The 24,368-nt window shown below is 40.6% G+C and overlaps 1 protein-coding gene across 1 annotated transcript in view; it reads left to right on the top strand.

Annotated features, from left to right (window-relative positions):
• The window catches only part of adgrg6 (adhesion G protein-coupled receptor G6), a 102,088-nt gene that overhangs the window by 18,065 nt on the left and 59,655 nt on the right, over positions 1-24,368 (top strand). The window contains exons 2-5 of the mRNA XM_053336468.1: positions 11,494-11,841; positions 13,827-13,966; positions 14,714-14,993; positions 15,901-16,074. Of these exons, the coding sequence (XP_053192443.1) occupies positions 11,494-11,841; positions 13,827-13,966; positions 14,714-14,993; positions 15,901-16,074 (942 nt within the window). The remainder of the gene's footprint in view (positions 1-11,493; positions 11,842-13,826; positions 13,967-14,713; positions 14,994-15,900; positions 16,075-24,368) is intronic.

Raw genomic sequence — 24,368 nt, 5'->3', positions numbered from 1 at the left:
CATTGATCGCAGCTTCTTTTATAAAAAAAAAAGCCAAGAAAGAAAGCCACACTGCCAGAGCTGTGATGCTGCCAAACCTCCTGTCTCCCACATCAGCGTGAAAACAAAAGCCTTTTGTTTCCCGTCTCTGTCAGATCGGGGTAAATGAACAGTAGTTTGGGTTGTAGTTCGGCGCTGCCTCTGACAGAGAAGTGTACCCACATGTCGAGGTTTCAGTGTTCTGCTGCAGGAAACAAAACTTCATTTCAGCAGCGTTTTTCAGCCACAGCAGCTGGCTCATCACGAAATTTCATCACTCGTTTCTCTCATTTTACCAGCTGTCCCGTTGAATAGAATAAAACTTTACAAAGTGGGTGATGGACAGAATGTACAACCACAGAATAGCTTTATTTGGACTATGGCTGGTGGCAATTTCCCAGTATACGTCTGGAAGTAGATACACATCCATTACATCACTTTAACCATTCATAACATTTGAGGACACTGAAATGAGTGGGTAAACCAGTCCTTTCTCTTTATTGTTAAACCTTCATATTTAAAAGACAGAAATATGTTTCAAAACCACTTCGGTTAACAGTCACTTGGGAAGGAAGTCCATTGTTCCCTTTCTCATCGTAAATAACCAAAAGACTTTGCCTCCTGTATTTCTGCAGAAACAAACCAACTGTGTTGAAATGTGATGCATTTACATTTCATTATGTTGTAGTTCAGCAAGCTTCGGGACTTTAACCCTCCTGTCGTCCTCCCGGGTCAAATTGACCCCGTCTTTTTTGACTGTTCCTTCTTTCCTCCCTTCCTTCCTTCCATCCTTCCTTTCCTACCTCCCTTCCTTCTTCCCTTTCCTCCCTTCCTTCCTCCCTCCTTTCATCCCTTCCTTCCTCCCTCCTTCTCTTTTTCCTCCCCCCTACCTTTGTCCTTCTTTCCTTCCTTCCTCTTTTCCTTTCTCCCTTCCTTCTTTCCCTTCCTTCCTCCCTCCCTCCTTCCTACCTTCCTTTCCTTCCTTCCTTCTTCCTCCCTCCCTTCCCTTCCGTCTTTTCTCCCTTCCTTCCTTCCTTCCCCCTTTCCTTCCTTCCTCCCTCCCTTCCCTCCTTCCTTCTTCCCTTACCTTCCTTCCTTCTTCCTCCCTCCCTTCCTTCCTTCCTCTCTCCCTTCCCTCCTTCCTCCCTCCCTCCCTTCCTTCCTCCCTTGACTCAAGGACAACAGGAGGGTTAAAGAGGACATATTCTGCACATTTTCAGGTTGATGTTAAAAGCTTCTTATTTATCTTATATTGTGTGTTTAATGCAGCCCCTCAGTTCAGCCTCTGTCCCAAACATGCTGTTTTAGCTCCTGTCTCTTTAAGGCCCCCCTCCCCCAGCACCAGAGGCTATGTAACAAACACTATAGTAGCAGGATTTCATTTCTTTTCTCCTTCTTTACTTCAAATGTTAACTTCTCAACTACACGTTGGAGCTGAATCAGATCTGGGTTAGGGTTAATGGACAATGTGAACACATGGAAACACCTTAGTAATGACCTTAGCAACCATTTGTTGGCATATGTGAACAATCTGACGTAATCACAAGCAGGAAGTAGAGGTAACTTTGCAAACAAAGCGTTTAGAGCAGGTTGAAGCCCTGACCTTTTTCTTGAAGTGACTTTTTTTTTTTAACATATAATTCACCTTGTTTCATTGTTTTCCCTTGACCTTCACCAAACACATTAAACTGTATAAGACAACATTGTCAGCTGTGGTGATTTACTTTTGACAGTTTCTAAACAAACCAATCAGCTTTATGATGATTAATATAATAATTAGTTTATATCGGTCACCAGTAGAAGCTAGTGGTAAAAGTCTAGAAATACAGTAATGCTTAGTCAGCCTTCAGTTAATACATGTACTTATTCACCTTTGCTAAAAGACCAAATGGTGAAGAAAAGAGTGTATGGCTCGTACTTGTGTGCTCTTATAAAGACATATAAAGCCTCAAAATTAAAATTTCAAGTGCTGCTTTGATTATACAAATCTTTAATAACTGCTGGAAAATGAGTACATCAAGGTGGAATGAAAGCTGCAATTATAAACGATGAAGACATACAAAGTGTTGGGACAAATCGAACTCTGTCAACTCAGAGTAAAGCCAGTAATTAGCAGCCACACACACACACACACACGCTTGCTCTCTCAGTACCGGTCATTAGCGTCATTAGCTTCGGCCTCTGAACTAACTGACGTGTTTTACAGCTGTTGGTTGTGTCACAGGACTCTTTAGGTGTCAGAAAATGTTGGAGGGTGAATTAACTGAAGCGAATGAAAGAGTGACACATTCACACTCATACACACACGCACACACACACACACACACACACACACACACACACACACACACACACACACAGAAGCTTATAAAACAGCAGGCCATCCCAGTAGCCCGCGCCCAACCTGATCTCACCTCTCACTTTATCCAAACAGCCTTGCACACACATGCTGAGTAAACACACACACACACACACACACACACACACACACACACACACACACACACACACACACACACACACACACACATACACACACACACACACAAAACAGTGAAATCTAAAACCTGAAACAGTGTTTGTTGAGTCATCTCTGCTCAGGATTTATTTGGTCTGTGACGAGTTTTATTGAAGCGAATGACTCGCTGATGTTGTTTTGTGCAGAAACTGTAGACGTTTGTGAGCGACCTGCAGTAGCATATTCTTCTTCTTCTTGTGTATATATATTTAAATGTGTGTGTATATTTGCTATGTTGTGCATGAAAGTAGCATTTCAGCAACGCTAGCAGATAGCAGTGTCACTCTGTCCACCACTTTGGTCCAAAGTGAAATATCTCAACAGCTATTTGATGGATTTTGTACAGAGAGTCGTGTTCCTGAGAGGATTAATGCCATATTTGTCATATCAAAGTTATCGTAATTAAGGGATTCCACTAATCTCCTCCTCCTCTTCCTCCTCCTCTTTCTCCTCCTCCTCCTCAGTGCACAGTATTCTTAAACCTCACAGTGTTATTAGCTACAATTATAGCTTTCAAACCCGTAACAGGACCTTCAAAGCTCCTGGTAAAGTAGGATAAACTGTAGCAGCATGTTCGGTTCAGATCTCAGCCTGATTCCTGTTTGTCGAAGCAGGAAAGTACGTCAAAGACACTAAATGGCTCCTTATGGAGTTTCTCTCATCTGTAACACGGGGAGGGGAACCTATAGGGACACGCGTGTGAGGATGCACGCACACCTGTTCTCATGTTTGGCACCAATTTATTTGCCTGCAGTGCCTGTTCTGCATTATGTCAATTAGGCTAAACCTCTGGGGCTCGTCACTCTGCTCTGTTTGTCTCACACAGACACATAAACACACACACACACACACACACACACACACACACACACACACACACACACACACACACACACACACACACACAGAGCCAGACACACACACACACACAGAGCCAGACACACACACACGCATCTACCTTTGTCTCCTTCTCCAATATTTGACATCTGTGCTCTCCTCCACACATTAAATGTAAATGAGAGAGGTCGTGACGTCTTTCCTTCCCCGTGTTTCTCATTTCCTTCCGTCCTCTCCTTCCTTTTCCCAAATGATTTCCTTAATTTTCTTTCCTGATGTGTTTGCTCTGCTCTTCATTTCATTTCGTTCTTTATTAACCTTCTCCATATTTCCCTCTACTTTCACTTCCTCTCAATATCAAGCTGTCTTTTCCTTCTTTCCCTGAATAGCCTGCACCCATGTTTCCTCAATTCCTTTTCTTTCCTTCCTTCTTATTGCCTTTTGTTTTCAGTCAACCGTTCCTTTCCCCTCATTGTTTTCCTTCCTCTTTCCTTTCCTGATCTACTCTACTTTCCTTTTCTTTGGTTTCCTCTCTTCTTCTGCTTGACCTCTGACACTCCTTGTTTCATCTCTCCTTTCTTCTCCTTGCCTCTCCTCTTGTTTCCTCTCCTCTCCTTTCGTTCCTTCTACTATCCTCTCCTCATTTCTCTTCTTGTTTCCTCTCCTCTTCTTCCTTTTTTCTTTTTCTCTTCTCTTATTTCCTCTCTTCTCCTCTTTCCTCTTCATTTCTTTTTTGTTTTTCATCCTGTCTCCTCTCTTCTCTTTTTCCTCTCCTTGTCTTTTGTTTCCTCTACTTTCTCTTGTTTCCTCTCTCCTTGTTTATCTTATCTTCACTTGTTTCCTATCCTCTCCCCTTGTCTCCTCTCTCCTCTTTTTTCGATCTCCTCTATTCTTGCTTGTTTCCTCTCCTCTCCCCTTGTCTCCTCTCTCCTCTTTTTCCCATCTCCTTTATTCTTGCTTGTTTCCTTGCCTCCTCATTTCCTCTCCTGATGTCTCCTCTTCCCTTTTCTTGTTTCCCTGTCTTCTTCTTTCCTCCCCTCCCCTTTCTTCTCCTCCCATCTCCACTCCTCTTCTCTCTCCACCTGTTTGTGATCAGGAGTGCAATAAAACAGACATATTTTATGTCTCTCTATTAGAGGTGCGTTCATCGTACCCATTTTAAAGGAGTTAATTCAACAGTGGCACCTTAATGCCTCCTCGCTGGCTGTAAGTCACCTTCACTGCTGCTAATCAGAGCAAATATAAAACTTTATGACTTCCTCTTCACATGCTGTTGAAACGATGCTCTGCCGCTGGACTGTTAACTAATAAAGAGAGACATCAAGACAGAGCTGCAGAGAGGGAGAGGACAAGTTAACATCATTAATAACGTGTGTGTGTGTATGTGTGTGTATGTGTGTGTGTGTGTGTGTAATGTCTGCAGGATTACTGCTGGCATAGATACACACATTTACATTTAGATGGCTGGTTGGTTTTGGCAGCGCGAAGACGGCGGCTTGTCACTGAGTCAACAGAAGACTTCTCCAGCGTTAAGGAATTAATTTGAGATGTTAATATTTTACAGCCTTGGCAGTCTTGTGTCAGTGTTTCCTTTGTGGACTGCTATAAATTTCAGCCTGTGTGTGTTAATTGGATTGAGAATCAAAGCCAAGTCAAATAGAATGAAAATGAATTTATTTACAGAATGTGTGACAAAGCCTGAAATTTTTAGGCTGATGTTGGTTACGAAATCAAATAAATGAGTTATTAACTTTTATTTATACATCGAGGGTCGACTCCGAGCCGTGTTCATGTCAGTATAGTGTCTTGTCTTACACTTGAAACTGTCCTAGAAAACTGGTCTTATCAAAAGTAAAATGCCAGCAGACCAGTGTGGAATCATCTTAGCGATACTGTACAGTTTTTCAGGTACTTAGCAGGTCGGTTTTTCCTGCATCTTGGAGAAGTTTCACACTTTCTGCCTCTTCATGTATGCCTGTTCAATCTGGGACTGACTCCATGATGTTGAAATCAAGACTCTGTGGGGGCCAAAGCATCTGCTGCAGAACTCTTTGTTCTTCTTGTTGCTGTAGATAGTTCTTTATGACTCTGGCTGTATGTTTGGCTGGATTATGGATACAAATCTAAACATCTAAGTGCTTAAAACTTTTTGCATGCTACTTTATGTGGAATAATTGGTTTCCATGGCTCCTCTGTGAAGAGTTAAAAGCGCTGGAACGTCCTCAATGATGCCAGATCTGATGGATTTCCGGGTCACATGAAGATTAGAGAAGTTTGGAATGATAAATCATTATAAGTCATGTGAAAAGATGTATTCCTGTTATTGATGAACCTCAAGTACCTCAGAGGATTTGCAGTGTTGTGCAATAGCTGTCTGCGGGGACGTTCACACATGAGCTTGTATGAGCTTTGTATGTTGAGAAGGAAGAAATCACTCATGGCATGAATGTGGTTTAGGTAGAACAAGGAATCCCTCTTACATATACTAATATTTCTAAAGTGTACTTGAGTACTTTGTTATATTGTCTTGTTGTACAGTGAGGCAGATGATTGTGAAACCAATCTCTCCTGTTGCTTCCCACATTTGGTTATCAGCACAGTTATATATTTGCATCAGGGGACTTCCTGCTTCCTGATTGGCCCATACACACACACACACACACACACACACACACACACACACACACACACACACACACACACACACAATCCCCACTGTCAAATAAAGTTTCACTGTGCGTGTGTGTGCATGTGTGTGCATTATGTCACCAGCCTGCTCCTCTCACCTCCAGGCTGATAGTTAAAGCACTAAACTATAAACTTCAGGAGGAAATTAAAGCTGAAACATTTGGCTTATTTTGCTTTAAATGTTTTAAAGTTATGTTTAAATTCCACTGTGTGCCTGATGAAGTGTTTTTAGACATGAAGACTTGACACATTTACTGTAATTTGACCTATAGTGGCTTTACATTACATTATATTTTGAATCTTTTTGATATTTTTTGTATTTAAATCTCAACACATGGACCTAAAAGACATATTTTTATATTTAGTGTGACAGGTGATATCATAATGTTTGGACTAAACATGAATAATAAGTCTAGTCAAAGAAATCAGAGAAAAAAGAGGCATCAATTTTACACAAAAGATCCTGTTTAGAGCCAGAGTTTGGTTTGTCCATTCTGGGCTACTGTAGAAACATGGTGGGCTTCGTGGAGGTGGACCCACTCCCTATAGATATAAATGGATCATTCTAAAGTAATGAAAACACAACTATTCTTATTTTCAGGTGATTTAACACTAATTAAAACATATGTATGAGTATTATATTCAATTTCTCCCATTGTTGGAGAACTTCTACAAACAAGAAATAAGTCAGAGCGATTTAGGAGAAGTTCTTCCTCCATATTTTACTTGAATATAAGTTCACAAATGTTCTCTGGTGGTTGTCAGAAGGTTTTCAAGCGAAGTAGAGAGTAGCAGAGGTACAAGAAAAAGTCATTTTTAAAGTACAGTGAGATGAAATCTTCTGTCAAATCTTCTCTTCATTTACATATGTATGGCAAACTTTCTTTCACTTCAAATGACGTGATAATTCCTGCGATTATTTCTTTCATTGAAGTTAGTTAGTTCATTGAAGTTAGAATATTCTGCCTTTCTGCTGCAGTTTTGAGTTTCCTTCTGACTGAAAAATCATGTTTTATTTCTTCTAAGCTGTCAGATTCATATCAGGAATGGAGCAACACTTTGGTTCAACAGTTTAAGAGATTTGCATTGCAAAGCGCTGATTTGATTTCACTGTATAATATTAAAGAAACAGTGTCCCTCTGTGGCTAATGGGGGACAGATGATGGATAATTACATGAAGATGAGGGGGAACTGCCACTGTGTGCAGGAGGTAATGCAGGACAGATGCAGGACAAACAGTGGTTACCGGTGTACCAGGAACAGCGGTGCTTCCTCCACAGCAGGGATGTAAGGAATAAGATACAGTAAAGGAAGTTTGCTTTGCTGACTAAGTGTGGAGATCACCTACAGAGAAAGACCTCCAGATCCCCGACAGCCATCTTGTTAAATCAGTTGCACAGTCAGCACAAACGCTGGCTGATTCAAGACGGTTTCTTTGTTTTTAGGATTGGAACTTTTCTGTTTGTCTTTTAAAGAAATAATAAATCCTCCGAATCATAACTCAAAAACCAGAACACACAGACACCAAACACACCCACTGTATAAAATTAAAAGAACCTGGCTAGGGCAACATACGGTACAGACAAAATTTATTGCAAGATTTTATTCTTTATTCTGTCACATGTATGTGAGCCGGTCCAGCATAAATAGACTTGGGTACGTACAGACAGAAAAGTAGGGAAAGAACAGGGTGTGAGACCCAGTGGACACAAGGTTAGAATTGTCTCCGACTATTATGTCCAAAAATACGACAAAAGCACTGAAATTTATGTCTGTGTGTAATGATAGGCCTACGCTCCCAATCAGGCTACAACCACTGTAACTCATGGAACAATACAAAGTTTCTTCTTCTTCTTCTTCTTTTTTTTTTTAATGATTTACTTCAATGATTAGAGAGGCAGCAACCCTAACCCATAACCCGAACCCTTTGCATTTAAGCATCTAAACTGAAAACTGCAATTACAGTATAACCTTGAAAGTACAAAGTAAACTGAGCATTCATTCTAGCTCGACACTCCTCCTCCTCCTCCTCTACCTCCTCCTCCTGTTTAGGATCTTTAATGAACAGGGGGATAGAAGACACCCTATGACGTCTACTCACATCACTTTTCCAACCAAAACCAAACCAGACCTGACAGCTGTTAGAAGGTGAATTCGACACGTGGACATGTATATTTGTATTCCAAACTTATAAACAGTTTTCTTGATTTCAGTTTTTGTGGTCAGATGGGGGTTTTTTTTTGCCATCTGACCACAACCACACTTGGCTAGAGACACTAAACTCTCTCTCCAACCAACTGTTTGCTAGTATATAAAATATTTATTCTGTAATCAAGAATACGTAAATCTCTTGTTGCCTCAACTGCGACTGCACAGTGATGTTGGCAAGTGTGGATTCATGAGTGTATCCTGGTATCCTGCCACATGAAGTACATTACAGCTAATGTGACACAGAAGAGTATACAGAGAAAGTAGAGATTATTATAACTGTGACACTTGGAGACAAAACTTTCCTGATGTGAGCGTCGTTGTGTTTGCTTCTGCTGATCCGGCGGGTCGAAAGCCTCGCTGCCTCCAGAGCTGCGCTTGTAGATGAGAGGATGCAGAGGAAACTTGAGAGGCAGATTGTAGGCTTTCAGGGGATAAATTATGTTGCTTGTTAACACACACAAACACACGCGCACACACATATATACACACATACGCACACACACACACACACACACACACTCTCGGGGAGTGTAGACTTCTTTGGTCTGATTCACTGATTTCATTCAGCTTGTAGAGTATAAGTAGCTTTGTTTCTCTCTCTCTCTTTCTCTCTTTCTCTTTCTCTCCCTCTGTCTCTCCCTCTCTCTCTCTCTCTCTCTCTCTCTCTCTCTCTCTCTCTCTCTCTCTCTCTCTCTCTCTCTCTCTCTCTCTCCCTCTCCCTCTCCCTCTCCCTCTCCCTCTCCCTCTCCCTCTCCCTCTCTCTCTCTCTCTCTCTCTCTCTTTCTTTCACACACACACACACACACACACACACACACAGAAAGAGAGAGAGAGAGGCTCAGTATGTGAATCGTGTGGCTGCTTCTAGTTTTTCCATTAGTGGGAAAAAGGAGTTTGGTGCTTTTTTGAAGCTCGGTCCAAAACACACACACACACACACACATACACACACACACACACACACACACACAGTACACTCACAGTAGAAAAGCGTTTGACTTCAATGTAAAGCAGCAGAAATGTGCACATTTGCTTGAACACACTGGACAATTACTTCATCCACTAATGATTATTTTCTTCATTTATTGATTAATCATTTAGTCTATAAAACATCTGAAAACTGAAAAGCGTCCATCACAGTATCCAAGAGCAGCGGTTCCCACGTTCTGTGCAGCAAGAAAAGCAGCAAATTCTGAAATTTGAGAACCTCGAGCCATCAAACGCTTGATGCCTTTGGCTGGAAAAATGACTGAGAAGACTTTATATCAACACTGCTCTATATGCATGTGTAGAATTTATACTTATGTGTGCGCTTACAGACTTTATTTAAACTCACCAGCTTCAAATTAAAGGAGTAAAGGAGTCTGAAAAGTTTATATCTTGCACCTTTCTAGACAGGTGCTAGACGGCAATTTGGAGAACTTGGTGAAAACATGATGGCAGGCAGATTTAAAACAGGAAGAAACAGGAGAAAAAGAGACCAAATTATGTCTCTTCCATTCAAATTGAATAAATGAATGTAAATCAAAGAAGGTGCAGGATTTACTGTCACAGTAAATGAAAACACACCTTCTTTGGCTGTTAAGAAGAGCTTGGAAACTTGTGTGTTTATTCATGTTTTTTGTTTAAATAGCACATTTATAGATTAATACATATTTGCTCACTGCGTTTTTGACTAAATGGAGGTTAAAGTTTCTTCCCAACAATTTCTTGGTACATAAATTTCTTGGACTTATTTTTTTTTATTGCTGTTTTACTGTTAAACTACTTTGATTTTTGTGGATTTGCTGATTTTTCAGTCTCTCTGTAATTTGAGGTCCAGGCAGCGTTACAGCAGTCTTATAAAAGTGAAAATAACTAATATTCACACACGCAGCATTTTGAGCAGTGACTTTGAGGTTTTTTTTAAAAGCGGAACTGTTGGACTTGTTTGGTGAAATCTGCACGAGTCAGTAGCTTCTGTCAACACGCCTACGAGCAAGGCACTGTGAGGCTCCATGTTGCAGAAAAATGTGACCTCAGTCAGCTTTTCTTGGATGAAAAAGGGTTAAAACACACAGAAACACACACTCTCTCTCGTGTTTGTGACGTTTCCAGTGCGTTGGCTATGGTTTTGGCTGCAGCGAAGGCTGAGCCTGAGATCAACGGAGGCCATTGTTACTCCAAGCGAGTGAGACAAACCATTCTTTCCACTTTCCATTTCAGCTCTTGTCTGTTTTTTTTTTCTTTTTCTTATTTTGTGTGTGTGTGCGTGTGTGTGTGTGTGAGGGACGGCTCATCTTTCTAGCGGTTTGTTGATGAAGGCTAACGTGTTTCATGTTTCGAGTGAAGAATCAGATGCCTATGCAAACTGATCGACGGAATTTCAGCATATGTTTTAATGTTTGCTTCTAGAGAAAAAATGTACTGTGCATGACTCATTTATCTTTGAAATCTCAGCAGTAGCATCTTGATAGGAAAATATAAGTTTAAGGGGACAATTTGACTCCATACATGCAGTCTGAGGTACAAAACATACTGGCTGTGGTTTGCAATGCACAATCTTTTATTCTTATCCGTCATATACAGTAGCTCCCGTTTTGGATCATTTAAGACAACATTTACCATCTACTACATGTCCTTACCCAAATATTTCTCAAAGACAAATGTGACTTTTTTAAAAATCTAACTGGCAGGATTGTTCTGCATGTGCATGGTTTTTACTTCTCCAGTTGTTTTCTAACCTGAGTCATACAGAGGTATGAGCTGGTGTGACAGCTGTGATCGTCCACTTCTCTCTCTAAAGCAATCAAACTGCTCTCAGTTATTGATTGATTGAAATGTTCCTCTCTGGGCTGCTCAACCTTTTCCTAACTCCAAAACTTGTCTTGTCTCGTCTACTCTTTGTTGTGTCCTGATTCCTTGGGTGCCACCTCTTAAAGATAATTCCTAAACTACTCTCCTTGTCTCGTATAAAAGTCTTGGTTTTGTCTCGTGAGTCCTTTTTAAGTCTTCGTAACCTTCTTGAAAACTTTTGTCTGCCCTCCTTGACTTGGCTCAAAAAGGATTCCCTTGAAATCTACCTACTTCCCTGATTTGTATCCTACCCTTCTTTCACCTTGTGTCCTTGTCTACTAGCATCTTGTCCGCTAAGTGATGTAATCCAACCTCCCAGTATAACCTTGCCCTAAAAGCTTCAGTGTCCCTTTTTGAAAAGTTCATGAATGTATCATCACCCCCAGTGCTGGGCTGTGGCTCCACGAACTGTAACCTGGTGTTGACGGAGTCCCAGGGGGGATTCACGTCGCCCTGCTACCCCCAGAAATACCCCAATTCCCAGGCCTGTAAGTGGACCATGCAGGCCCCTGCTGGCTTCATAATCCAGCTGTCCTTCCTGGACTTTGACGTGGAGGAGGCGCCGGGCTGCATCTATGACAGAGTGGTGGTGAACACAGGAAACAACGATGTTAAGTTCTGTGGGCTGACGGCCAAAGGACTGACGCTGAACTCGACGGGGAACGTGATGGAGCTTTTGTTTACCTCCGACTTCAGCGTGCCGAAGACAGGATTCAGTGTTAGCTTCATACACGGTAGGTGCAGGCCAAGATATGATTTCCAGGTCTGGGATCAGTTTAGACACAAACTTAGCTAAAACAAACTGCGCCTATTGTCATACATCACTGTAGTATTTTTTTTACCTACTGAGGTGTGTAGCAGGTAGATGGTGCACTTAATGTGTATCATTGGGTCATTAGTATCATATTCACTTTAAAAAATTATCAGCTCACCAGAAAACAAATAGGACAAACAAATCTTTTTCAGTTTACTTCCTGGGATTCAAAAGATATAAAGCTTTAAACCTCCACTGATCAGTATGTTTTTATATTAACAACAGACACAGTTAGCTGTAGACTAGCTGGTGAACATAGTGGAGCATTTAGCAGCTAAAGAGTTGGTAGAGAGTAGAAAACAGAGCTAAAAGAGAGTGAATATTGGACTTATATTCACCAGATGGACAGAAACACGACTCCAAATGAATGATGTTGCTCAGTACCTGCTGGATGTGTCAATTTTTTTAGCTTGTTTCTGAGTTTTTCTGTCCTCAGGTTGCCAGAAAGAATCACTTAATTAATTAATAGATTGAAGGCAGGTGGATCAACATCAGACAGTCAGAGGTATCAGCCTATCAAAGGAAGACTGGGCTGCTCTGACAGCAGCGTTTGGTGGCTCGGTGCTTTAGTGCATCTGTGTGATTATATGTGTGAGTGTTGTGCACACCGGCTGGCAGCTCAAGCCAGAGCCAATCTGCTGGGGGAAAAAGCTTTGTGACATGAAGGTTTAAAAAAAAAAAAGACAATAGCTGTGATTCATCAATACCTGGGAATGAAGTGTGTTCAGAAGAATAGATATAAAACATTCATCATGTGGTGGATGTTTTTCTAAGGTATATTTTTTGAGAATAGAGGAACTGTTTTGGACTTAACTTGGAATTACCTTGCTCACATTTCTACTGTTTGTATCAGCATGAAACTCTCCAGGTTTAATTATGAGGGCAAAAGATGAACAACGGAGGTCAAAGAGAAGATTTTTGACCTAGAAACTTTGAGGTAGATGTTAACTACGGACTACCGAGGTGCATTTCAGCAAGAAACATCCAATCATTGATACAAATCTACATCTTAAACTAGTTCACTTTTCAATTTTGGTTGACTTTTGGATGAATTCAGAAACTGTGTCACTGTGTTTTGTTCTCTGAGCAATGAAGCGTTTTGAATTTATTATTCCTCTGACTGGCTTCTTCTCCATAGCGAAGATGAGGCTCGTGGGTATTGTAGTATTCTTAGCCATCTGCCAAAATCACGGACAAAACGTAATTTCTCAGAAGTGAAGTGGAAATAATCAAAACTGGTCAGAACTTAAACGAGACAGTCCAAAGTTTCGATTAAAGAAAAAAAAAAGTTGAGGTGAGACAGCCTCTAAACCTGAGTCTTGCAGTGTTCGTGTTTTCCTATTTTCAGTCAAACTTTAATCAAATGTGGAATACGTAGCGAACTGGACGATCTTTAGATGGAAGTGTCTTTTTTAAATTTTCTCAACCTAAAAAATGATAAAATTCAGTTTCTTTCTTGTGATTGTATTGATTGATTGTATTTCTTTCCTACCTTTCTCTCTTACTTGAACTGCTTTCTTCTTCAAATCAACCACCGTTTTATTCATTCTCTCTTTCCTTTATTTCTGTCCTTTATCAAACTGCCCTTCATATTACTTCCTTCCTGTTTTTGTCTTATTTTCATTTCTTTCTTCACTTTTTCTTCCTGTTGTTGTTGTCCTGTAATCTCTTCCTCCTCCTGCTCATACCTCTTTTATTCTTTCACATTTTCACTATCGGCCCTTTTCTGTCTTTCTTTGCTTTTCTCTCTCAATCATCTTTCCTTTCTTTCTAACTTTTTCCATTCCCCATTTCTCGTTCACTCTTCTCGTCTCCCCGTCCCTCCTTGCTTGCTTCATTTTCGGTCTTTCACTCCATTCCTTCTTTCTCTTCCTTTCCTCCTCTCCTCTCGCCTTTCCTGGCTAGTCGCTGTGGCGCTGAGGAACCAGAAGGTCAGCATATCCAATGGCAATGGCAAGGTCACCAAAGTCTCCAGCTCTGTTACCATACCGACACTCAGTCAACTCACACTGTGCTTTGAGGTGGAACGCAACAGCCAGAAACAGGTATCTCATACTCACACACACACTTATGGTTCATCCTGCTGACATTAAAGACCCTGAAAGCTTTTAGTATTTCTCTAAAACTTTAAATATTCATATAAGGGTCAATGTTGGGTTTTTTTGTGTGTCCATGTGGTTTAGTCAAATTTAAAAGGGTTAAAATGTGAAAATAAACGTATAAATACACATAAATGCAGATATTCTTTTTTTTTTCTCATGGTACCAGCATAAAATGTCTGCTTTTAATCCAAAGGGCAAAAAAGTGGTGAAATCATAAAAACTAAATAAATATAAAACTAAATTGTCCTTTTAATGATTTTAAAGCAAATCATAAAATCATCATCGTCAAATATAAAATCAGGGAGGCCAAAATGTCACAAATGAACATCATAGTGCATTGAAGAAGGCTTTAAACTAGAGATTGAGACCATAAACACATTTTGAAAACGTTTACTGAGGTTAGAAATCAAGTGAAAAGTTGGTGAATTCTCCATTGACTTGTATAGAGACGGTCGCCCCCTGGTGGCCTTTTGCTAGAATGCAGCTCTAAGTTACTTCCGCGTTGGCCTCATTTCAGAGGACCGGAACTCCCCGTCTGGCAAAATACCAACTATTGTGTTGTTTTTTTTTAGGAAATTACAGATATAACTGTTGTGGCTACACCTGCAAGTTAAGCAGGGAAAAACATCCACATGTCTACTGTAGTATTTCCTCCTAAACGCCTTAATAGTTGTCTTTGTACCTCAACAGAAAGAATGGCTCTTCACCTACACTGACAGTAATAGCAAGAAAGCACTGAGTCTGGGCTCCGACAAGGACACCATGAAGATGATTATTGACGAAGTGGAATGCTCCATCGAGTCCATCATCTCCTCCGCTGAATTCACTTCCTCCATGAAGCCTTTCTGCGTGCTCTGGTCCTCAGCCAACGGCCGCATAGGGGTTTATTTCGGTAGCAAATACTGGACCAAGACCTGCACTCAATCTCAAGGACGCTCGGTAACAGGAGGTGGAGAGTTCCGGTTAGGAGGTAAGTCAAATACATTACTTCTTAATTTTGTACTTTTACGTGTCTTGAGAAGATATTTCACCTCCCAGAAAGAGTTTGATTTGATGATTTGTGAGTCTAAAGACGTAGTTGGAAACCAGATTGAGTACGGGTGAAAGTTGAGTCTTTTTGGAGTTCTATATAACTGACAATTCATTGCATTTAAATGACCATATTTAAGCGTTAACTAGCTCTTAAGTAGAAGTTAAAGTTCTGCTTCTTTGTCTCCTTTGTAAAAGAGCTTTTTTTTAATTGATTGGAGTGATTTTGCCTGTTGTAGGTTTTAACACAGGGTCATAATACTTAATTGTGTGATGATGAATGTTTTTCTCCATAAACTTAAACAATATGCTCTCTCTGCTCTCTGAAAGCTTCATTAATGATAAATCACCCAGTAATTAATAACTGAGGTGTTTATAAGTGAAAAAAGTTTGGTATAGTGACAATGAGGAGATACTGTGAAGGAAGAGCATGAACAGTGTGAAAGAGATGTTGTCCTTTTTATTCCACACATTCTTCTCCTTTGTCAAAACCTGGTGCCTACATTGCCCACAGTGCACCTGGATATCGTGGAGTGTTGTAATAATGTGGCTTGGAGCTGCTCGACTCCAGCAGAGATGAGGAGCGGGCTACAGAGATCTGCTAACCTCGCTCTTTCTAACTCCGCAACCCCAGATTTTTAACTTTTTAAACTTGTAGTCTTCAGCATCAACTGGTGATGTCATTTCAGTGACATCATGAACTTCCTCCGGAGACACAAAAGGCTTTATACGACTTTTTACACCTGGAAACACGCTGAGGTGGAAAATCACAGGATACTATCTGCAACGGTTGAAACATTTTTATCGTCCCTCTCTCTCTCTCTCTCCCTCTCTCTCTCTCTCTCCAGGGCAGCATAGCTTCGACGGCAGCGTCTATAACATGCGGCTGTGGGATTACGCCATGACGGCTCAACAGCTGAACATGTTAACCTGCGACTCGATAGGGAACGTCGTCGACTGGGACAACGACTACTGGAGCATCCCGTCCACTCTGGCCCAGACGGACACCTCGCTCAGCTGCAGTGAGTACATGAAATAATCTCAGCTGACCTCAGAACAGAAGATGAACAAGGAATTCATAATCTTATGCTGACACATTAAAAACTCTACAGGTTTCATTGTGCAACTAAATTTATGAGTCAAACATAACAAAAAGTTGCAAAATTGGCATTTTGTGACTTTATTTTATTGCTAATATTCAGCAGGAACTGACAGTACTAAACGTTTCAGTCTGTTTGCGATGAGGATGGAAAAATACAACCAGACTTCAGCCGAATTCTGGTAAATTTTGACTGCGGCTGCTGAGTTAATCGACTCCAGCAGCCAGTTTGGCTTCAGACCAACCATCTCTCTGATTCCTGCTCTGTTCTAAAAACCCAGTTGGCTGATAAAATACACTAAAAGTAGATGGTCAAATTCCTTGTATTGTATGTATGGTAATTGTATGACCTCTATTACAAATTGAATCACATGCATTTAAATAGATTAAATAGATTATTTACTGTCAGGTTTGTCACAGTATTCATAAGAACATTATAATCAAAAACGCCACAGACACTCTTGACACACTTAAAAACCAAGTTTACATAATCAACCATTTTCTCACCGTATTAACCGTGAAAGAGAGTGTAAGACTACACTCTGTGTGTGTGTGTGTGTGTGTGTGTGTGTGTGTGTGTGTGTGTGTGTGTGTGTGTGTGTGTGTGTGTGTGTGTGTGTGTGTGTGTGTGTGTGTGTGTGTGTGTGTGTGTGTGTGTGTCCACAGAGTAGTACCTCTTATTTAAAGCGCTGTAAATGAGTGTTCAGCCGCAGGAGGTTAGCCGCAGCGGTTTTAGTGAAATTCCTGCCAACACTGTACTGTACCCACTGCAGAATGGGCCTCTGTGTGTGTGTGTGTGTGTGTGTGTGTGTGTGTGTGTGTGTGTGTGTGTGTGTGTGTGTGTGTGTGTGTGGGAGGGGGAAGGGGAAGGGGATGGGGTGGTAATCCAGGGGTGCATGAATCTGCACTTAGTTGCCCGATTCTCTGCTACACACACACACACACACAAACACACACACACACACACACACACACACACACACAAACACACACACACACACAGAGTCACTCCAGCTTTTCTTACTGCGTGAAATTGTATCTACTGTGATCTGCAGAGAGAGAGACAGAGAGAGAGAGAGAAAGAGAGAGAGAGAGAGAGAGAGACTGTAAACCAAAGCATGCATGAACTGCTTTAATAACCACATTGATTTAAAGCACTGAAATTAATTATATTAATTAGTGCATCAGTGTAAAACAACATTATAAACATGACATTAATATTGCATAAAGAAAAATACCAAAAGAAATCAAGAAACAGAAACAAGGAAGATAGTGAACACATGATCATAAAACCTGAAATAACAGACGTGATGATGGCTTTATGAGATGATGGAGTACACACACATGCTGATATAAGTACATAAATATATGCTGTGTAATTACATAGTATACTATAACTTAATTAAAGGAAAATCTTATTGTCAGACTTTAGGCCATTATTGCAATGACAGCATATTATGTCAACTCTGTCACAGCAGCCCAACGGGGCAGGAGCACAAGCTTGAAGACACAAATCCTGTCCAAACCATTTATTTTCTAAGTAAAAACACACACTCAGAATATCAATTATAATGATATATTTCATTATAAAACTTGGATTTGTTTAAAAGTTGAAAATTGTCTCCAAATGAGGCCAACGCAACCTCCAGTTTTGGGTAAAAAAACATTTAATATTCACGCTGGATTTTACTTGGAAGATCTTTTGAATAATAATGTTAATAATAATCATTTCTGATATGTTGTTTACACAACAAAGTACAATAACCACATAAAAATCCTTTTCCAAAGCCGCTGGAACGGTTTATGGGATGCCAAATATTCAGCATTTAATTTTTTTGTATGCAGAATAAAATTACAGCAACCCAAAGTCAACAAAAAAGGACATGACCTCAACGTCCTTAATGGTAGTTATGACCTTGTTAACTTGCATTGCGTTGTCATAGAGATTTTTATTGGCGGTTGAATTGAAAGGACACACACACACACACACACACACACACACACACTGAGATTGTTTATTCTCAATACATGAGGTGAGACACATACATAATAAACTCATCATTTATGTCTTCCTTGTAGGGATGTTGTATCCCTTTGTTTCTGAGGGATCTGTCTAATTCCTGAAACCTTTTACCCTCCATGTTTAACACATCATTACCTGATTGCTTAAATGACTGTGATTATTAATGACATTAATGATTATTTAAGTTATGCCTGTTATTAATTAACTGACCTTACTTTGATGTTATTTCCCATGATGCCTCTGCTGTTTATTGACATTGTGTTTTTTAACTGCCATTATTAACTAATTGCATTATTGACTAATTCATCTGCGATTTCTCTGCAAATTTGAATTGATGCTGATATTTTCCTGAAGTGACATGTTTCCCAGATGCTGATGTCCACTAATCTGTCCTTCTCTTCACAGTCTGCTACCCTAATTGCATTCACTTAACCTCTGCTGCGCCAACTAGTGGTGAGTGCTGCTAACACCCTGCTGATGTATGGGTACGTCTGTAACTGTGTGTGTTCATGTATAAATCTGCCTGCGCTAACAGAGCTGTGATGCATGGACGAGAACGTGTTAGCCTGCAGCAATAATCCATAACTTTTTTTTTTTTTTCTTTTTCAGTATATCTGTGTGTATGTAGTTCAAGATAACACATGCATCAAATGTTTCTCTTTAGCACACTATATAGATATCAGCAAAACTTGGGGAAAGGGGATATGACATGTACATTTCCAGGTCTATATTTATATTCTGAGTCTTTACTTATATATCCTTGCATGATTTACAATTTAAAGCTCCTTATACAGTTCATACTGATCTTATATGCCGCCCCTCAGTTCAGCCTCTGTTTCTTTTTTTTCTTTTTTCTTTTCCAAGTATATTTTTTTGGGCTTTTTGCCTTTATTGTACAGGTTCGTAGAGAGAGAGAAAGGAAATGGGAGGCAGAGAGGGGGGCAATGATATGCAGGATAGGACTGCTAGGTGCGGGATTTGAACCGGGGTTGCCTGCAGTGAGGACTATAGCCTCAACACATGCTCTACCCACTGAGCTAAACACTGCCACCAGCCTCTGTTTCTAACAGGCCGTTTCAGTACCTGTCTCTTTAAGGCCACCCTGCGTCTTGGTTCACTTCCAGCTGCACTGAAGCTTACGTCAAACAACAAACCATGAAACAAACTATGTCAGCAGGATGTCACTACTTTTTCTTTACTCGAAAATGTCAACTTCTCTGATGCATTTGTACATTTTGTGTTAGAGCTTGAATCAGGTCAGAAATATGCGAGTGGACAACATGAACAACCAGAACGGACAGCTGTTTATAAGCATGCTGATGTCAGCCTGTCAGCAAGGTAGAGAAAAAGGTTTGCAAAGAAGAGGTTCAGGATGAGTTGAAGCCCTGGCTTGTGTGCAGGAAGCATTTCTACAAACAGTATATAACAATAATTGATGTGGAAATTAGTGTTAAATTACAATTAGCGCAGACAAAGTAAAAGACATTGCATGAGTTCAACCTCTACAGATGACGCTCCATTGTTTCAAAACCATTGCTCATAAAATGGCACAAAACTGCTAGATTAAACTTTTCCAAGGAAATGTGAAAAGAGGCCTGATGAATTTTGGCAGCATATTCTCTCGTCAGATGAATCCAAAATAAATTTGTTTGGCTTAGACCTACCACAGTGACTGCATAGTGCTGACTGTGAAACATCGAGGTGGGAGTGTGCTGATATGAAGCAATAGAAAAGTTGTAAAGGAGATTATATTTATAGATGACACCGTGAATGCAGGATTGCAGGGATGAAAGTTAGCATCGTCAACCTGCCAAATCCCAGTGAATTTATCAAGTGGTTGATTAATTTAACATTACATAACATTACCAGTCAAAGGCGAGTCTCTGCTGCAGTTAATATCATTTAGTTTTAGCGTGTGACAGACTGTGACGTTACTGTGAACTATCGTGCAGTTATGTGTTTAGACTGGCAAAAAAATCTGATATGAGACAGATTGCTCGCTTAAAAATTGGAGAAGGTAATATCTCTGTGCAGCTGCCAGGTTGACCAATGAGTCACATATAGGTCTCCTGTTGTCCTCGAGTCAAGGAAGGAAGGGAGGAAGGAATGATGGAAGGGAGGAAGAAGGAAGGAAGGAAAGGAGGGAGGAAGAAAGGGAGGAAAGGAAAGAAGGAAGGGAGGGAGGAAGGAAAGGAAGGAAGGACAGAAGGAAGGATGCAGGACAGAAGGAAGGAAGGAAGGTAGGAGGGAGGGAGGGAGGGAGGGAGAAAGGAAAGGAAGGAAGGGAGAAAGGAAAGGAAGGAAAGAGAGAAGGAGGGAGGGAGGAAGGAAGGAACAGAGGAAGGGAAGAAGGTAGGGGGGAGGAAAGAAAGAGAGAAGGAAGGAGGGAGGAAAGAAAGGAAGGAAAGAAAGACAGAAGGAAGGAAGAAAGGGGGATGGAGGAAGGAAAGAAGGAAGGGAGGAAGGTAGGGGCGAGGAAAGAAAGAGAGAAGGAGGGAGGGAGGACAGAAAGGAAGGAAAGAAAGACAGAAGGAAGGAAGAAAGGGGGATGGAGGAAGGAAAGAAGGAAGGGAGGAAAGAGAGAGGAAAGAAAGAAAGAGAGAAGGAGGGAGGAAGGAAGGACAGATGGAAGGAAGGAACAGTCAAAACAGATGGGGTCAATTTGACCTGGGAGGACGACAGGAAGGTTAAAAATCCCTTTCCACATTAAGATACACTTTGGAGCATATTTCAACTTAAAGGTATGTGAAAAAACAACTTGAAATATAAACGTAAGACAGCAGAAAGTGACAGAACCCAACAAGCTTCCCATGCTCTCACAGCCACATTGATTACAGAATTAGTGTCAAACAAAGAGGAGCTTAATTGATCCCTGAGGGGGAAACTGTGTGATTACAGCAGCAGGAAACAGAAACAGAAACAGAGGATTAGTTTGGTTAACAAAAAGGTGACATATCGACTCATTTCGACATTTACAGAGATCTGCTGTGTAGAGATTAGAAATGAGCAGATGTCACCAACATTTCACAGGTTTCTGAGCCAAAGGTTCAATCCAGGGTCACAGATTACATTAACAGATAGTGAAAACACTCGTTAAACACAAATAAAAGTCATGTGATCTGACAAAGAGGAGGATATGAAGAGTCGTCCAGAGCAGTGAGTAGAAGAAGGGCAGCACCGCAGGGACTGTCTAAGTGAAATATTGTGTTTTTTAGTCTTTTGACTTTCTTTACATGGACGTATACCGAACTCCAGAAAGGATTAGAGCCGGTAGGTAAGGTCATATTTGAAGCCAGAAATGTTTTGACAATTTTTCAGCCTCGGAGCAACAGCCTCGCACAAACGTTGATATTCTCCACTCCAAGTTCTATACGTGCTTCTTCTGCCAGCTGAAAGATGCATTTAATAATAGATAAATGATCACATTTGATCTATGCTGCAAACTTTTAGATACTTTAGAAACCCGGACTGGTGCAGGCTGGGAGTTAGAAACAACTAAACTGAGAACTAAATGAAGAAAACTGCAAAAACAGAACGCAAAGAAAAAAAAACAGCATAAACAAAAACAGACAACAAAAACCAGACAATCCGTCAAACTGGATTTAATTCTGATTTACACATTACAGAACCAGATACAGCATGCTACATTAAAGCCTCTGAATCCTCAAATGTCCTTCCAGTGGCGATTCTGTCGCCAACAAAATATGTTTATATTTAACTGCTTTGCTTTTATCTTCTGTTCACTGTATCTCCTTCCAAATTGCAGCTTACATGTTTCAGATTTTGTTCAATGAGGACTTACCAATGAGCTTACCAAGTGTTGTTTGGTTTAGTCTTTTAAACTAAAATAAACTAGATTGAATGTTTCAACCTCCCAGAATGACTAATTTGAGGACGGCTGTATCTGCAGGATGACATCTTTTGTCAGAACCTTTTAAAAGTCTTTTTAAAGTCTAATTGAAACTAAATAGCCAGTCAGTCAAACATATGGCGCTTTTCCACTACACAGTTCCAGCACGACTCGACTCGCCTCGGCTCACCTCGACCCGGCTCGGCTCCAGGAAGGACCTTTTCCATTACAAAGAAGTACCTACTCAACGTGGGCGGGGTCGTCATAGCAACAGCTCCACGAAACTGCCGTGACTTCGTTTTATACGTGACACAAACAAAAACAATGGAGGACATGGAGGCAATGGTGTACTTGCTGCTGTATGAGGCTTTCTGTCACACACAAAGCAACAACATTGAGCCGTATGGCTGGGACGGCTCATGACTCTTCCAGCGACAACTCTTCTGACCAATCAGTGGCCGGCAGTCTGTTGACGTCACATTTAGTATCGGCTCGGCTCGCTTGGAACCTCAGCAGAGCAGGTACTAAAAAAGTACCAGGTACCAGATACTATCCCTAGTGGAAACACAAAAAAAGAGTTGAGGCGAGTCGAGTGGAAAAGCGCCAATAGACACCGATAAACCCTCCAACTGCTGTCAATCAAACACCAACACCATCTTAACCTCTCCAGCGAAGGTCAATCCATCTCTGACACCGACACGCCCCTCCAGCCAGCCGAGAGGAAAAGGAGAAAATGTGATATTTCTCCAAAGACTCTTTTCTTTTAATTCTTATAATAAGAAACCATTAACAATACTTAAACACAACATGTTGATGCTTTTTTGTTTTACCGCAGAGAGGATTAAATGGGACTTTGGTCAGACTTTATAATAAATCAAAGTCGAGTCAAGTACTTCATTTCAAACAAGGTTTAGGTAGGTTTAGGCATAAAACACTTAATTAAGGTTTGGCAGCAATTTTTACATTTGTTTTTATTAGTGGATTTCCCGTCTCCAACTGGACATTCAGGCTTTGGAGTGAATGTTTACTTACTAGAGTTTCCAAGTCCGTCGCGTCTTTTCCAAGTACACTCATTTCACACTCGTTTTTCTTTCCACACGGAGAGGTGCGCCTAATTTTGTTTACCCTGAAAATGTTGTTTTGTTTTTACGAGACTACCAAAGCGCTGTGGACCATTTGAAGCCATTTTTATGTTCCTCTTTGGTCCGGTAATGAGGCCAGTGCTGATGGAGGCAGAGAAAAAGCTGTCGCCAGGCGTCTGTCGAGCTGTGTGTGTGTCTGCGTGTGTGTGTGTGTGTGTGTGTGTGTGTGTGTGTTCGTGTGTGTGTGTCTGTGCGTTTGTCCTAGCTTACTTGGGAAGGTACTTTGTGTATTTTAGGTTTGTATGACCCTTTAAACATGTGTGCAAGCCTGCTCTGATAGGTGTGTCTGGTCTTTCATCTCTTATTGATGCCAGAGGGAAAGGATGGACACTGAGACACACACACACACTTTGTGATGATGCCTTTCAGTCTCTGTCCTTGATATTTCCTTAAAAGAAAACATATTACTTATCTCGTTTTGTCCATCATTTGTATCAGCGATTATAACATTGTTCTCTTGAAGCTGAGATGTGGGAAGATGGGACTCACTAAAAAGAAACCACTTCCCCTAAACCTTCATTTGGAAGAGAAAATAATAGAAAATGGTACAGTTATGACCAAAAAGCTGTTAACACACTTACTTCCTGCATTAACTTTCACTTAATGTACTTATTAAGGTTATGCATGTTGTGTCAACGAGGTTTATAAACTGTTAACGTCTGACTGCTCCCTGACCTGTCAAGACTTCTTTTTTTTTTTTTTTTTTGTGATCTCACCACGTTCAAACATCTTACAGAAATGACTAGTGTGAGAACAGTGGTATTATTAATGGTACAAATGTTGGAATGAAACGATGAGAATAAAACCCAAACTGCAATAAACTGGAATTCCTTTTAAAGAAGCAACAGCTCAAGAAGAAAACTGGAGATGATGTTGTAAAGCTTAATTGAAATGGCGGCTGTTAAAAGTTAATCCATCCGTAACCTCGCCAGACCACAAAGAAAGAAAGTCTTCTAAAATTCTGGGTCCGTCTTTTCCAGTCGTGTACGAGATATTTTTTGCCGCTGAAATCCGACCCATGTGTGTGTGTGTTCAGGACAGCAAATGGAAAAGTTTTTAATAAACTTAATATTGGTTAAAATGCCACAGTGTTGTTGTAAGTGTCAACTCATTATTTTATGTGAAAATTCTGCAGAATATTACTTTAACTGAGAGAGAACCACATTCAAAAAACCCAAATATGAGCCAAATGTCACAGCTTC

The sequence above is a fragment of the Scomber japonicus genome, chromosome 17 (assembly GCF_027409825.1).
Source record: "Scomber japonicus isolate fScoJap1 chromosome 17, fScoJap1.pri, whole genome shotgun sequence".
NCBI lineage: Eukaryota > Metazoa > Chordata > Actinopteri > Scombriformes > Scombridae > Scomber > Scomber japonicus.
This window is presented reverse-complemented; position numbering and strand designations above follow the sequence as displayed.